We start from the raw sequence: 17,811 nt of genomic DNA, 5'->3' as shown, positions 1-17,811 counted from the left end.
TATTCAAGAAAACGTTGACGCTGTGCAAAACTTAATACTGCAAGATGGTCATGTGACATACTATGAACTTGAGGCAAAACTAGGCATTAATTCCACCAGCATATATAAAATATTAGATGATCATTCAGTTATGAGAAAGGTTTGTTCTCGTTGGATCCCATATAATTTGACAAAAGCTCAAAAAGAAGCTCGCGTCGATTGGTGCACACAAATGCTCAATAAATACAATGGCGGTGCTTCAAAAGACGTATATAAGATTGTAACAGGTGACGAATCATGGATATATGCATATGAGCCAGAACGTAAACAGCAGTCGACTGTATGGTTGTTGCAAGATGAACCCAATCCAACAAAAGTTGTTCGCGCTCGAAGCACATCCAAAACAAATGGTCGCCTGTTTTTTTTTTTTTTTTTTTTTTTTGAGAAAACTGATCATCTGGCAACTGTGCCTTTAGAGGAACGTAGAACAGTCAACTCTGAATGGTAAACCACAATTGTTTGCCGAAGGTCTTCGGACAAATACGGAATACAAACAAGCACCGTTGGATCATTCTTCATCAAGACAATGTGAGCTCTCACACGTCTCGCCTAACAACAGACTATTTGAACACACAAAAAATCGAATTGATGAGTCATCCGCCACACAGTCCTGATTCGGCATTCAATGACTTATTGTTCCCGAATGCCAAGAATAAATTGCATGGACAATTATTTTCGTCGGCGGAAGAAGCCCTTGATGCGTTCAAAAACCATATTATGGAGGTGGCTGAAGAAGATTGAAAAAAATAATGCTTTGAAAAATGGTTCGAACGAATGCAAAAGTGTACTGATCACAAAGGAGAATATTTCGAAAAGTAATAAATCAATTTTCAATGACAAATTACTGTTTTTCCATTATTAGGCTGAAAATATAAATAGTGACCCTCGTACTAGTAATATTCCAAGTAATTTTTCCTCTCTCTTTTTCTTTCCTTCTTTTGCTTTTCTCCCTAATTTTGCGCCCCCCTTACTTCGGCGCCCGGGGCAATCACTCCGCTCGCCCTTCCCACGCCATGGCACTGCTTGTTGTTAAGATGATTGGACAACAATAAAGTCAAAACGTGAAAACATGTATGTTGCTTCATTAAGATGAGCGTTTATTAAATTTACAAGTGGAAACTGGATTATTTCTTCAAAATGTGAAAATCTATCTTGCTTAAAATACCTCAACTATTTGCCCTTGAAGACTGACCACACTCCATTTATAGGAATTTATTACGCTTTCAACATTCATGAAATAGCTGTGAGGTAAGTAATTTACATAAAGTAATACGTATATGTACCGCGCTCCAAAGTTTCAATTGTATGAGTTCATTACTACCATGCGTCATGCCTGCTGATACATATTAGAAATTAAAAGAAAATAATTAAAAGTAATTATAAATAACAAACTAATACTTACCAGGTCTGAATGAACTACCACCACCAGCAGCACTGTTAGAAGAAATCGGTTGATACCATTGCAGAAGACGAAGTGGCATTTTATATGGTGTGTAGACTTTACCACCTGTTTTGAGAAAGACATAAGATAAATCAAAATTGTTTATTAAATCAATTAAAGAATAACATTCAGTATCTGATTTACAAGCTTTCTGTTATCAGACAGACAAAATCATTAGCAGTTTATTAGAAGAAACGTCCAAGCTACCACCCATTACGTTCTCAATTGATTGCTTAACCACTGATTAAGGACTAGCTCAGGAGAGTAATGCTCCCGGAAGTAGAAACGGAAAACACAGTTCTGATTGGTTGGCGTTATGTATGTCTTGCCACGTTGCATTCAAATAGCAGAATTCAGACGATTGTTGTTGTCGGTCCTCGTGGCCGAGTGGGATAGCGCTATATGCTAGTAACGAAAACCTCTTTTGGCGTGAGTTCAAACCCGGCCCGAGGAAAGTTTTTTAAACATTTTTTTTACATTTTTATAACACTTTTTAAATTAAAATAATACGAAAATAATACTACAAAATGTGATTTACTTACTTTTGTGCAGATAAGTAGTAGTAGTAGTAGGAACGGGTTAGAAGCCCCGCAGGGCTCGTTTTGTTGCCCTTGTACTCCACGATATAAGGCTCGTTTTTTTCCCCTTGTACTAAATGATATAGATTTTGTGACTAAGTTAAAACAACTGACTAGGATAGCGAGTAAAACAGCTGGCTAGAGTAGCGCGCGAAAAAAACGTACTTCCGGGAGTATTACTCTCCCGAGCAGGTCGTACTGATTACCCAGATGAACCACTCCCTATATTCCAAATGAAAATTCAAATCGTTCCCACAATGCAACGAAAGTGACTCGGCGACATTACCGGCTAGAGTTGTGACTAACTGCGTCGTCTGCTACTGGCAGTAGCTAAGTGCATCATTGGCCAATTCTATCAGACTCAAGCGCTCTGAATGATTTGATTCATTCTTGCTTTTAGTAGTTCGTAGTACCAAACTTCCTTGAGTGGCGGCGCCACAGTCTTCACAGTTTCAGCGGGAAGAGCAGCTATAACCTCTTACGCAGAAGACTTACTCTCTTTAATACCTTCTGGTAATTCCCATCTTTACTTTCATACATCATTTCTCTTAAGAACACAATTTCTCAAACAATGTTCTAATCAGATTATTTTCAATCTTTCCATCAGTTTCTTATTGTTCTTCACTCCCTCCAGCTAATTTCCTCTACTCTTTCTCATACCCGCATTCGGATCATGTTTTGAATTGCTTTTCATCGTTCGTTCATAATATCCGCATGTCTACTTCGAACAAGTCATACCTCACATGAAACCTTTGATGTATCTTTTCCTTAATTCTTTATTCAATAACCCATAAAATGTGCTTTTCTTCTTATTAAAAGTTTACTTTTATCCTTCCTATCATTGCTTTTATTTTTGCTCATATTACAGATCGCTTAAATCACTATTGTCATTGACATTTAAGAGATAAAGACATTAACCTGCGTTAAAACCGTACTAGCCAAATAATTCTCATTCAATATTAGAGCCTTTCGATTTCAAATATGTCCTTGTTGGCGCTGCTGTCGATGTATTTTCCCGTACCTCACTCGGAGGAGAAGTGACAAGTTGCTGTGGTCGAAATCTTTCAATAGTTGGATGCGGACATGGTTGCCCCCAGTGAATTGTTTCATAGACTTTGCTGTGCACTGTTTTGTTAGCCATTATAAGTAACCTACGATCTTCCCTTGCCAAGAGCAAACGGTTGAATGACAAATTGACATCACAGACAAGATCATTCACTTCTTTCCCCGAAGCAAAGGGAAGGTTTCCTCCGTAAGAGGGCGGCGAGGGTGGGGCCGAAGTATGTTCCACATATTTTCCGAGGGCACACTTGAAATAAAAAGGCTCTAGAATAATTATTTGAAAAAAAAATATTGTAATAGTTACTCGAGCAATAGTTCCTTAGAACCAGTTCTACAATACGAGGGCTGTGTAAAAAGTATCCGACCTTTGGCCAGAAAACTAGTTGCGAATACCTGACAGATTTGGGACCCTAATCTCCTTCAAAGTAGGCCCCTTGTGCTTCCACACACTGAGCCCACCGATCCTTCCACTGCTGGAAACACCGCTGGAAGTCTTCTTTTGGAATGTTGTTCAGCTCCGTCGTCGTGTTCCGCATTATTCTTCTCTACTCTCAAAACGGGATCCCTTCAGAGGCGTCTTCAATTTTGGAAACAACCAGAAGTCACAAGGAGCCAGGTCTGGAGAGTAGGGAGGTTGGCGAACGGTTGTAATTCCATGTTTGGCTAAGAACGTGTGGATCAATTGGGATGAATGTGCTGGGGCGTTGTCATGATGGACGTGTACAACGAGATACTTTGTATCGTTTAATAATTACCTGTACCTTGGGCAGAAAGTGCTCATACACAAGCACTATACCTGATATAATGTTAATTTTTAAATAACAAAAGAAGAATGTTTTTAATATATGTAGGAAAAATACATTATTGTATAATTGGTAGCTATGTAGTTGTTTATAGATACCTAACTAACATGTATGCTTACAAGACAGTGTGGAGTGAAAATACGTTAAAAGAGTATCAACTAATAAATTATTTTATACTCATCATCGACTTGTAATTTCGATAGAAAAGGTGAGAATACTAGTGTATATAATTATTGAAGATATTTTAATGTGTAAACAATTACTACCACTCAAGATTTACTTATATTATTAGCCGAACCAGGTTGACGACTACCTTTGGTGAGTCGTAAAATTTTTGGTTTACCTCACCCGGGAACTTTGTAAATTCATATCCTGAAGTATAAAGTAAGGGTGAATTTACTTCAGCAATAAGGTTCATGACTACGAACTTAACTATACTTAGAAGTGGTAGAACAATCACAAGAAAAATGATGATCGGTGAGGCAATGGAGAAAGAAACTGGTGACAGTGGTAACGAAGAACAAAATACAGCTCCTGTTGTATCTGAAGTGTTGACATTTGAAGACAAAATCTTAATGGCTTTACAGCGACAAGAACAAAATCTGGCTCAGATGTCCAATGAATTAAAACAGACGATGGAGCGGAAATCCGAAGAATCCAGCAAACAGTATGAGGAATTAAAACAGACGGTGGAGCGGAAATCCGAAGAATCCAGCAAACAGTATGAGGAATTAAGTAAACGATTGAAGCAGACATCCGAAGAGACGAAACAATCTATTATCCAGGCGGTGAGTGACATCACATCACAGTTCGATGAAAAGCTAAGAAGAGTATCTGAAGATTGCCAGGATAATTACAACCATATAAGTCAAGAGGTCAATTGTGTAAAAAAGGATTTGGAAGTAATAGAATCTTCTGTACGGCAACAAAAGATTCAGGTCACGGATAATTCTAACAAAATACGTGCGAATACCCAGTTGATATCTGCATTACAAGAGGAAATCAGGACGCTACAGATTAAGGACAACGCATACCACAACAACATGGTTAATGATCATTTGGAGTTCCCTTGTTCACAGGAGATGACCTCGCATTCACCCGTAGCAGATCAACGTGGACCTCACATTATATCATCTTCAAGTAACCCATCCGATGAGGACATTATTTTGGAAGGAATCCATCCAAGGAATACAGATGGGCGTAAAAGAGATGGTGGAACTACACATCACGCAGTAGGTAGGAATTGTCACTCAATACGAACACGGAATGGTGAAAGAAAGGTAAAGTTAAGTGTAAAGATGAGTGAAATACGTGCTATGAGTAAGTTCAGTGGTAAATGTAACGAAAATGCTACTTCTTTCCTAGAAAAATTTCAGGATGAGTGCAATATAATGTGTATAGATAAATCGCAATATATGAAACTAATCCCTCATTTATTACTCCCACCATGTTCTTTATGGTTTAAAGCAGTACGAGATCACATCAATACGTATGAGGAATTCAAAGCAGCGCTGATTGCAAATTACGAAAATGACTTTTTGCTTGCAAACAGAGATGCCACGATTAGAAACCAACCTTTTAATCCTCGTTTGCACAAATCTGTTGTTGATTTTGTTGTAAATACATATAACGAATTAAAAGTCGTAAATCCGTTGCAATCGGAATCTAGAGTAATTGCATCAATTCGATATTTGCTACCGTTTAAACTACAACAGATCTTGTTTTCTACACAGTGCATGAGTTTTAATCACTTATTAATGCTTGTCCAATGTTATGAAACTCAATACCACGCTCAGAATCATCAAGCAGGATTAGGCAAAATTAAAAGCAATTCAGATCACCTTGTACCTGTTCGTAATCTAAATATCCGTAATGCGAACGATACGGAACACAACCTAAATCGAGTGAATTTAAACAGTCAGAACGAGCAAAATAGGCAAAGGTATGTTGGGAATCCACATAACCTAATTAATCGTGACAATCCTTATGTCAGACCATATAACCAAAGTAGATTTAAAAATAGACGAAATACATGGCGAAATTCAAGGAATACAGTAAACTGCATGGATAGACGTAGTCGTAATTCAAGAGATGGCACTTCGCATCAAAATCAAGAGAATGACACAATTCTTGTACAGAATAACAATACGGGACATAATCACGATTGTGCAGTACAATGTACTTTATTAGAACCATATACGAGTATGAATTTAAACTAACTGCAGCTGATGTGGTAGTGGTTAGACTCATATCAGCTATAGATTGTCATAAACATTTATTTTATTTTTATTCAATTTAATTTTCTTTAATTCTCATTAACCAATGATAATTTTTAAATGATTTTAATTCTCTCTTGTTAATGTGAAGAATTATAATTCGATTTATAATTGATTAAAAGCAAAGGTTATTGATATTATATGGATTTGTGTTGAGAATTTGTTGTCAAAGATTATGTTAAGAATAAGATTCATTCTATTAAGCTAATTATTCGACGACTGTCTTTATGCGCTACCTTACATATTACTCGAATAAGATTCTTCTATATTCTGATGCCTTATGGATACAATGTATATTTTAAAATATCATCTAATGTAGTTATTATATAATGCGCCCTGGAAAGATCAAACATTTTTTTCTTAACATCACCGTTGTAATAATGATTGAAACTGTTAATCATTATGATTTATGTTTTAAAAAGTAATTTGCCTCTTACGATTTTGACTTCGTACCCTTCATTAATTAGATTAATAAGCGACGACGTTTCTATAATAAAAGATAAATATTAATGAAATAAGAGATTTATTATAAATGTAGTTATATATATGAAGCTTAATGAGGATATATATATATATACGAGGGGCGATCAAAATGTAAAGGACATAAGTAATGTAATACCATTATTCTAAACGGACCAGTGGTTCTTAAATATAAAAGCCAAGCTCGCTTGTAACTTTTATATTCAGTCCCATCGTCGGGCGACATTTTTATACAACGAGATACTTTGTATCGTTTAATAATTACCTGTACCTTGGGCAGAAAGTGCTCATACACAAGCACTATACCTGATATAATGTTAATTTTTAAATAACAAAAGAAGAATGTTTTTAATATATGTAGGAAAAATACATTATTGTATAATTGGTAGCTATGTAGTTGTTTATAGATACCTAACTAACATGTATGCTTACAAGACAGTGTGGAGTGAAAATACGTTAAAAGAGTATCAACTAATAAATTATTTTATACTCATCATCGACTTGTAATTTCGATAGAAAAGGTGAGAATACTAGTGTATATAATTATTGAAGATATTTTAATGTGTAAACAATTACTACCACTCAAGATTTACTTATATTATTAGCCGAACCAGGTTGACGACTACCTTTGGTGAGTCGTTGTACGTGCCAGTTCTTCGCTGTCCACATGTCTGGTCTTTTGCGCCGGACTGCGTCACGGAGTCGCCTGAGAACATCTTGATAGTACTCCTTTGTCACTGTTTGTCCTTCCGGTGCGTACTCGTGATGCACAATTCCACGGGCATCGAAGAAAACAGTCAGCAACACCTTGATTTTGCTTCGCACCTGCCGCGCTTTCTTCGGCCTTGGAGAATCGGGATGCTTCTATTGAGACGATTGTTGTTTTGTTTCTGGGTCGTACCCGTACACCCATGACTCATCTCCAGTTATCACGGAATTCAGATACCCAGGATCAGTGTTGGTGGTGTCCAGAAGGTCCTGTGCAACGTCAAAACGGGTGTCTTTTTGTTCCTGAGACAACAACTTGGGTACAAATTTAGCAGCCACTCGTTTCATGTTCAAATCGTCACGCAAAATTGCATGTGCAGAATCTTTACTCACTCCAACATCTTCTGCAATCTCCCGCACTGTCAAACGGCGATCTGCCATCACCAAATTTCGCACCCGCTCAACAACAGCTGCATTCCGAGCAGTTTGGGGCCTGCCGCTACGCTGCTCACTCTCGACTGATGTGCGGCCATCTTTGAATCGGTTGAACCATTGTTTAATTTGTGTTACACCCATCGCATCTTCTCCAAACACCTGCTGAATCTTACGAATTGTTTGGCTTTGAGAATCACCCAGCCTTTGACAGAATTTGATGCAGTATCTTTGCTCAATTCGTTCAGTCATCTTGCGAGAAACACTAAATCCGACGAACACTACCAACAGCACCTCACTTCGCGACCACCAGCTCACGACTGGCACACGCGAACGCGGTGAAAAAATTCAAGCATGCGCATTAACGTTCCTCCTTCCACCGTGCACGGTGGCGCCGCCTGAGAATCACTACTTTACGTGGAAAAAATTAAGGTCGGATACTTTTTAGACAGGCCTCGTATTCCGCGAGATTTCTCTATAACTGTTTTGGGAGGAGGACATTCAGGTTTTTCAGATATAATCTAACAAGATCAATGACGATTTTAATACAAATACGTAGGTCCAAGAGAACTTCAGGGGTGCCAATAACCTCGATTCCCGGCGCCCATGCTGATAAACCTTGAGTCCTAAGAGCTCTTGTGTCAAGATATTATAGTATTGATAGCTGCGAAATAAGACACGTTAGAAGATGCAATTTTGCCAAGAGTATCACATCACTAGAGAAAACATATGTATTTACCTTTGCATTTACAAGGTGTCTCCACGAGAATTACTCCATAGTTTGGCTCCACAACCACCAGCGACGGTCCAGAAGAAACCTGAAAGGCAAATTAAGATCACGTAAAAAAGATTAGTCCTCTAAAAGAATGATTTTTTATTATTAATTATCAACTTTAAATTATTAAGATACATAGTCTTTATCATAACTTTATTAGCTCATGACGTAAGCATACGGCAGGTTGTAGTTTCACTCCAGGTATGTGTTGGCGGAGGGTGTATTTTAGTTCTATTTTTCGGCAACTAACTGGCTAGATCTGAACTAAATTTGGTGGGCAAGAAGACCAATGAGTAGAGACGATTTGGTGGCCGAGCTCGGCAAAGGACAGGCTCACCTCAGCTTGTATGTAGTATTTTATTTGTCGGTAACTTATTGGCCAGATCTGTACGAAACTTGGTGGATAAGTATTCTATCGTCTATGGAAAAAGGATCACTCTACAAAAAGTTGTTCGCTGTACATCCGGGTCAGAGTGGGTCACGGTGGGTGGTGGGTCAATGGGTCATGGTGGGTCAAGTTTTCATTGACACACGCCAACTCTGGTTCCTTCAAGCGTGGTATTTTGTATGTTCTATTCCCGTGCAGATGTTTGTAAGTTACTTGTGTTCCCTAGTGCATCTATTTTGTAAGTTAAATTACCCAGTGAAAATTTACTCTAGAGGACATAATCATCATGGCTAAAATTCCAGCTTTTTCTGGACCAAACACGGTGCGTTAAATGAAAACTATTACCAACTTTTACTAGGTTACTTAGATTTATTCCACAATCCAAGTGGAATGAGGAATCAGACTTATAGCGCCTTATGCAGTCGTTTTTACGTATGATTAGCGTCATATCAAAGGCCTGACTACTGCAAGAAACATATGTTAATATAGCACTCATCGCGCGTCACAACGACTGTACATAAGGCTCACAGCGAGTAAAGCTACGCGGTTAGCACGGGTGTTAGGGTGCCGAAGGCGCTATTTGAAATTTTCTAGTTTAATAATCAACGATTATACTCCGAACCTAAAAGGAACAGTGATAATGATGATTATCGAAATGGTGCACTGAAGGAAGTGGGAAAACACCGAGAAAATCCCCTATACAAAGTCTTCCTGGCGAGAAGTGGGATAGAACCAGCGATCTCGTGCACCAGAGGTGATCTATCTACCGAGCTATTTACAGCTAATTTTATTAAAATCTACAAGTATATTTAACCTACTTCATTTCTTCAAGTGATTTGCAAGTACTTGCTTTTGAAACTTGAATGCTGTGCTTCATATACGAGGCCTGTCTAAAAAGTATCCGACCTTAATTTTTTCCACGCAAAGTAGTGATTCTCAGGCGGCGCCACCGTGCACGGTGGAAGGAGGAACCTCAATGCGCATGCTTGAATTTTTTCACCGCGTTCGCGTGTGCCAGTCGTGAGCTGGTGGTCGCGAAGTGAGGTGCTGTTGGTAGTGTTCGTCGGATTTAGTGTTTCTCGCAAGATGACTGAACGAATTGAGCAAAGATACTGCATCAAATTCTGTCAAAGGCTGGGTGATTCTCAAAGCCAAACAATTCGTAAGATTCAGCAGGTGTTTGGAGAAGATGCGATGGGTGTAACACAAATTAAACAATGGTTCAACCGATTCAAAGATGGCCGCACATCAGTCGAGAGTGAGCAGCGTAGCGGCAGGCCCCAAACTGCTCGGAATGCAGCTGTTGTTGAGCGGGTGCGAAATTTGGTGATGGCAGATCGCCGTTTGACAGTGCGGGAGATTGCAGAAGATGTTGGAGTGAGTAAAGATTCTGCACATGCAATTTTGCGTGACGATTTGAACATGAAACGAGTGGCTGCTAAATTTGTACCCAAGTTGTTGTTTCAGGAACAAAAAGACACCCGTCTTGACGTTGCACAGGACCTTCTGGACACCACCAACACTGATCCTGGGTATCTGAATTCCGTGATAATTGGGGATGAGTCATGGGTGTACGGGTACGACCCAGAAACAAAACAACAATCGTCTCAATGGAAGCATCCCGATTCTCCAAGGCAGAAGAAAGCGCGGCAGGTGCGAAGCAAAATCAAGGTGTTGCTGACTATTTTCTTCCATGCCCATGGAATTGTGCATCACGAGTACGCACCAGAAGGACAAACAGTGACAAAGGAGTACTATCAAGATGTTCTCAGGCGACTCCGTGACGCAGTCCGGCGCAAAAGACCAGACATGTGGACAGCGAAAACTGGCACGTCCATCATGACAACGCCCCAGCACATTCATCCCAATTGATCCACACGTTCTTAGCCAAACATGGATTTACAACCGTTCGCCAACCTCCCTACTCTCCAGACCTGGCTCCTTGTGACTTCTGGTTGTTTCCAAAATTGAAGACGCCTTTGAAGGGATCCCGTTTTGAGAGTAGAGAAGACATAATGCGGATCACGACGACGGAGCTGAACAACATTCCAAAAGAAGACTTCCAGCGGTGTTTCCAGCAGTGGAAGGATCGGTGGGCTAAGTGTGTGGAAGCACAAGGGGCCTACTTTGAAGGGGATTAGGGTCCCAAATCTGTCAGGTATTCGCAACTATTTTTCTGGCCAAAGGTCGGATACTTTTTAGACAGCCCTCGTATCTCATGATCTTCGGCACCAACAAGCTCAAGCATGAGTTCTCTAATTCTTGTTTATAGTGGCATATATTGAAACAGTTTCACGATATCTTTCAGTACTGGTTCATATTTCATACTATCCACACCTGAAGATAATAACAGCTCCGAATAAGAATACTTTTATCCCGAAACATCCGCAGAATTTTTCAAGGACGGCGAAGGGGCAAACCACGACATATATTGATGCGCATAACGCTTAATGCAAAACAATTATTATTGAGGCATATTGCATGATTTTGTGGGCTACATTAAATAGGCCTATGTTAAATATTCTAGTGGGTGTAACCAAATACAATGTGCCTTGGCATGTGTTTCTGGATAAAAGAGTTTTGAAACAACCGAACATCTTTCGAAAATGCAAGGTAAAGTGATTTTCCCCTTGCCTCCGGTGCGGGCGCCCATGGCCTTATCGTTGACAGCATATTGCTTTTGTTCAATGGTGTCGTTCACCTGGTTCGCCCGAATCTGTTAGTAAAATTTCTCAGGTTCTTGGAACCGATTGTTAAAATTTTATCTCCACTTCCATATCCAGTACTTACGGAAGCAATTTTCTAGTTACAAGGTCAGTCAAAAAAAAAAAAAAAAAAAAACTTGAAAACTTGTTTTTTTCACATTGGGCAAGTATGAAACACACGAATTTAATTTTTCTACAGAATCCACTCTACGCTCAATACAAGTTTCCCATCACTTACAAAAAGTGTACCAATGTCTCTGAAAAGCTTATATATATATATATATATATATATATATATATATATATAGGCTACGCAACTAGTCATACACCATTTGTGGCACCTCTTCATCAGATTGCAACTTCTTTCTGTCTAGTGCCTTTAAGAGATACGAATATGTGAAAACCACTGAGGCGAGATTCGGTACGCAAGGAAATGAAGGTTTTCCAATGGTTGCAGCCATTGCACAGGCAGTAGTATGAGGCCGAGTATTGTTATGTTGTAGAAGAAAATTTGTTGTCAGAAGTCCGTGTCACTTCGCATAGCAGGTTTAAAATCTTTTTGGAGATCGGAATACAAGATATTATTGACTATGCGTTCCGTAGGCTCCAAAATGACACCGTTTTAGTCCCAGAAGAATGTACTAACTTCCATATAGATGATTGTGTCCGATAATGGATACTGCCATTGCATGTTCGGTTTCTTACTTCCGGAATGTAATAATGCATCCATATTTCATACCCAGTAACGAATATCTTTTGAAAGTCGCTACCTTCTCTTTTGCGGCGTGGCAAAATCTCGTCACACATCAACACATTGCTACTTCAGTTTGTCTATCAGCTGACGTGGTACCATCCTGGCGCACACATTGCAAAATTGAGCACAGCGTGGATAATGTTACAGATTGAACCGTGACTTATGCCAATGATAGTAGCTACTTCATCCAGTGACTCTGCATTGCTCCTTATTGCACTTTCAATTTACATAGAGCAAAGACGGTAAGCGATAACAAGAAATTATTTGTTGGTATCACGGCCGGACTGGCTACTAGTTGGCGCCAGCGGCTGACATATTGTGTTGGCCCCGAATTCTCAATTCCCCCAACCACAATTACTCCAACTGCCCACTGTTTTCCCCACGATAAAAGCACACTATTATATTAAATAAAGCCACTATTCTTTAGTAAGCACACCGTACATTGTACCATAAAGAGCATAATATAAGATCAGGGTATATGTAATGTAACAATATTTATATGAACAACACAAACAGTAATCGTTAGCATTTTTTCATCTCGCCTTGGGATAGCTGAGATTTGTAATTTGCTAATTAAGAACTACGGACAAATTAATTTAAAGTTAGCACTGGCGATTTCAGTATTCATAAAGGAACGCCCACTGCACGTAGCCCGAAATAATTTTCCGAGAGGATATACCTTCCGAAACAAGCGCAACAAAATCTTCTCGTAAGGACATTAATATCAGTATGCACTTGTGGTACACGAACTATGTCAAGTACCCAGATTGTGTGTATTTATGCAAATCTTGTGCACATATAGACCTACACGGTGGTAATAATGGAATTACCTACTATGGTTGCGACGTGATAAAAGATCAGGAAAGAAATTGTCACTAGTATATCTTAATATTGGTAGCGGAAAGTGGTGTAATGAATTTTTAATTTGATTTACGTACTTTATTCGAAATGTATGTGCAATAGTAATTGTAGTAGCCCTATATGAATACACAACAACTGTGAAGCCGGATTTAACAGCAGCAGCCACAGTTTCGTTTAAAAGAAACACCTACGTACAAAGAATTTACTAATTTTTTACTTATCAGTGCTGTAGATTCAAGAAGTTCGAATTTATAATCAATTTGTTACAATAGCACTAACCTATTTTTCCCACGGTATTTTTCGAAACAACACAATAAGGACATACACTACCTCACCCGTGTGACTTTGAATAACTGACCGCGGCTCGACTTCTTGGCTGATAAAATTGGCAACTACTAAGAGATAGAAACAAACACTCACGAGTGACTCAACAATGGCAAAACCACGGGATCTTGTTACGGTATCCGGTCAAAACAGCGCATGGACAAAAACAGCGCATAGACAAAAACCGCGTAAGGACGAAAACCGCGCATGCAAATACCGCGTGAACAAAAACCGCGTAAAGACAAAAACCGCGCAAGGACAAAAACCGCGCATGGAAATACCGCGAGGACAAAAACCGCGCGAGGACAAAAACCGCGCAAGAACAAAAACCGCGCATGCAAATACCGCGTGGACAAAAACCGCGCATGGACAAAAACCGCGCAAGGACAAAAAAAGCGTAAGCAAATACCGCGCATGGACGAAAACCGCGCATGCAAATACCGCGTGGACAAAAACCGCGCAAGGACAAAAACCGCGCATGCAAATACCGCATGAGCGAAAACATACAACAGCCATGGACAAAAACCATGGATGAACATTTTGCACTAACCACGCTCGCACTCGAGCTCACTCCTTTTAACTGAGTTCGCGCTCACTCAGGTTTGCGATCACTTACCTCAATTGGGCTAACGCTTCTGACCATTTCCCTCGACTGTTCTCGCAATCACTCGCGCTCGCGGTCACTTGAGCTCGCGCTCAGCTCTCTCGACTGGGTTCACTCGGGCTTGCATTCGGGTCAAGATAGAAATTAGGTTGAGAACCACTGCCACAGACTTTACAATTTTTATAGACATCCTTAGGAAAGAGGAGTCAGGGATAATTACAGCATAAGTCCCGTAAGTTTGACAACCCAAATGGCTTTACTGTGTTCAGGTGTCATAATTGACAGGCACTCTTCCTAGTTAAATCGATATAAGGACTAAAAACCGCGCAAGGACAAAAATAGCACATGCAAATACCGCGTAAGCGAAAACAGCCCATGAAAAAAACCACAGATGAACATTTTGTACTAGGCTCGCTCGCGATCGAGCTCACTTTTTTTTCAACTGGGCTCGCGCTGACTGGGGCTCGAGATCACTTACCTCAATTGGGCTCCCGCCTTTGACCACTTTCCTCGACTGTTTTCAAAATCACTCGTGCTTGCGGTCAATGTGGCTCGCGCTCACCTCTCTTGACTGGGCTCGTACTTACTCGGACTTGCACTTACACGAGCGGGTCAAGATAGGAATTAGGTTGAGAACCACTGCTACAGACTGTTCACAATTTTTATAGAAAGGCTTAGCAAGAGGAGTCAGGAAAAATTACAGCAGAAAAATAAAGAATTTTTATTTTATTTATTTAAAGAAAAAAGAAAACTTAATATATTCTGTTTATCCAGTATATTAAAGCATTTACTTAAAAATACATAACCATATTAAATTAAAAATAACAGTATACAAAATATTAAGTGAATAAAGTAAAAGAATAAGGAAAAGTAAACTGCTACAGAAATCAACAAGTCAAATTTCTTACTTGTAAGTTTTATTAATTCTCCAAAGGAAATCGGACTTCCTAGATTCCCTTTATTAATAGTTTAACGTACCTGGTATTCAGAGATCACAGGACCTCGAACTTCCAGAAGTAATGTCTATCTTCTGGTGTCGGGCAGATTAATTCAGTGCACTTATTTCTATATTGCGAAAATTTTTGAACTTCTTGTGTAAAGAATAAAGAAAAGATAGAAAATGGCTCACATAATCAACATCTTGTATGTGAGCCTGATTCTAGTATTTTATTTTCTTACCGCAACATATAAGGTTTATAATTCTAACTTTTAGTTAACGATAGTTTTTTTAAAAATACTTTTGGATTATTTTAACCACTGTAAAATTAACCTTTTATATACTTTAAAATTACTTTCTTCTTTGATTCGGAGTGGGAGTTCATTATAAATCATCTGAGCTCTGTAATATGTTTGATATTGAGTTATAGATTTACTCGTTGCTTTAATTTTTAAATTTTTGTTTGTCATATTTCTGGTTATGTACATGTTGTATTCCGTCCCATTAGTTTCTATTCTTTTTAACATATGTTAATACGTTCTGCGAATATAATTTTGAAAGTGGTAATACTGAAAATTGGTCATAGAGTCTATCTAGTCTAGGGTTGCCAGATTTTGTAAACGAAAAACCGGGACACCATTCTCAGGCTATACAGGGTGATTCACGAAATCCGTAAAAATAATACCAAAGTGCATATGCTGAATTCGTATGGCGATGTTTCTGACCTCAGGAACGCCTCAGTAATTCCTCTATGGGGGAACAAATTCAAAATTTTAAATGGAAACAGGGATTTATTTTGCCTCCATTGAAAGAATCACTAAACGAACAACTTTGAGAGGAAAACACTTTGCCATGTCTCTTTCTGTTTGAGAGCTACACGAGCACATTAATACTTCAATGCGAGGATAGTAAATAATTGAAACTAAAGCGAAATAAGGAAGTGGACATGAGGAAACAAACTGTGTTATTTTCGGAAACAGTAGTTTCTCGTGAATACCTCTATTGAGGGCGGCCAACTTCAAAATGTCAGATAGATACAGGAGGTCGATTTTGCTTGCGTTGAAAAAACCACTAAATATTGGACACTTTCATAAGAATATTTCGTGATAGTTGGTACAGTATGGATACTACAGAAGCTGAGTTGTTGGAGGAAAATACGAAGAGATACGATTTACGACGCCACGTTGGGGTGAATTTTGTTACTTCATATTGCAAAATATCTTGAGAAACAAGCATCGGACGAAAAAAAAAACTGTAGGAAATAAAAAAAGTTAATATTTTGCAGGGAGAAATTTACGTATGCTAAAATTAACCTCTGCTTCTCCACTTAGGGGCGAAACTGAAAACTGATATATGAACTCCATTATTTTAATTGCAGATTCGGGTTCTAAGGGGAAAATATGTAAATTTTATCCGAAACAGTTTTTCGAACTCTGATAGGTGGTGGTGTAATCAGTTAAATATAGGTTCACTAAGGTATCTTCAATTAAGTTTGATAGATAGGAGTTTAGTCAGCACCGAGGCTACATAAAATGCATATGGACCATTTAACGTGGAATTCGAACCACTGTAATAGGTTAAAATCAGGGCTAGATTAACCTATCTCCGTATTGATGCGCACGAGACGAGTCGAGATAGGGTTTTCCTGACCAAACTCGAGTCGAGACACGGCTCTTCCAATAGAAAAATATACATTTTTCGATTCGAGACATCACTTTTACAGCACATTTTTGAGACGAGACAGCCACAAATCTTGTGCACATCCATACCTATCTGGAGGTCTGGAGCTAGAAAAAATAGGTAGGCCCTGCCGGCTTCACTCTGTGAAAGTACACTAATGTCCAAAATGATTGTCGCATATCTATAACTGTCTTCTTGTAAGAATATAATTTGATAATGATTTTGTAGAGCACTTTTAATACTGATACTATTGTATAATCGGGAAATGTATATTTGTGGTAAATTTCATAAGAAAAGAATTATAAATACGAAAATTAGAATGAGTAAAACAAAATGTTGCTAAATAGACAAGAAAGTATTACTTTCGTTTTATCGTTCTTATTTACTGCTCTTTTGACATGAAATTTGTCACATACATGTCTTTTCCGATTATACACGTACTAACATTGTAAGAAATACCGGGCGAATTCGTTATCAAATTATATTCCTACAAAACATTTATAGACATTCGACATAATTTTGGACATGAGTGTACAGTAGGGAAGTTGACGGAATATGCTTCATATTTTTGGTCATATTTTATTTTACGATGATGATTGTATCTTCATGATTCTTTCAGGATAGCCAGTTGAAATTTTGATCAGAGTGGAAGCACCTGTCCACCTGTTGGTCGGAGGCTATAGTCCCTTAAGCCCTCGTTAATCCGACTCTGGTTCAAATGTCAATATTTTCACACCCAGAATCGTATATTTTGTATGTAGATATTACCTTATTTGCAAATTGCAAATTTTATTTAAAATAAATTTTATTTATAATTATATAATATAAAAACAACAACATAATACACGTTGCACTGTAATTTAAGTAAAACATAAAACTATCATTTTTGGTATGCAAAAATAGCCGCCCCCCAAAAATGGCTCTGTCTCTCCTTTGCTCCCTAAGAAATTAAAGTTGGCGTCGT

General features: G+C 38.6%; 1 protein-coding gene across 2 annotated transcripts in view; it reads right to left on the bottom strand.

Annotated features, from left to right (window-relative positions):
- The window catches only part of LOC145693617 (uncharacterized), a 52,320-nt gene that overhangs the window by 18,615 nt on the left and 15,894 nt on the right, over positions 1-17,811 (bottom strand). For both annotated transcript variants that reach the window (XM_081769770.1, XM_081769772.1), the window contains exons 2-3: positions 8,559-8,637; positions 1,442-1,546 (exon numbers count right to left, since the gene is read on the bottom strand). In XM_081769770.1, the coding sequence (XP_081625896.1) occupies positions 1,442-1,546; positions 8,559-8,637 (184 nt within the window). The remainder of the gene's footprint in view (positions 1-1,441; positions 1,547-8,558; positions 8,638-17,811) is intronic.

This window comes from Thermobia domestica, chromosome 8 (genome assembly GCF_964235325.1).
Source record: "Thermobia domestica chromosome 8, izTheDome1.hap1.1, whole genome shotgun sequence".
Lineage (NCBI taxonomy): Eukaryota > Metazoa > Arthropoda > Insecta > Zygentoma > Lepismatidae > Thermobia > Thermobia domestica.
The sequence above is the reverse complement of the archived record's forward strand: the minus strand, read 5'-3'. Positions and strand labels throughout refer to the sequence as shown.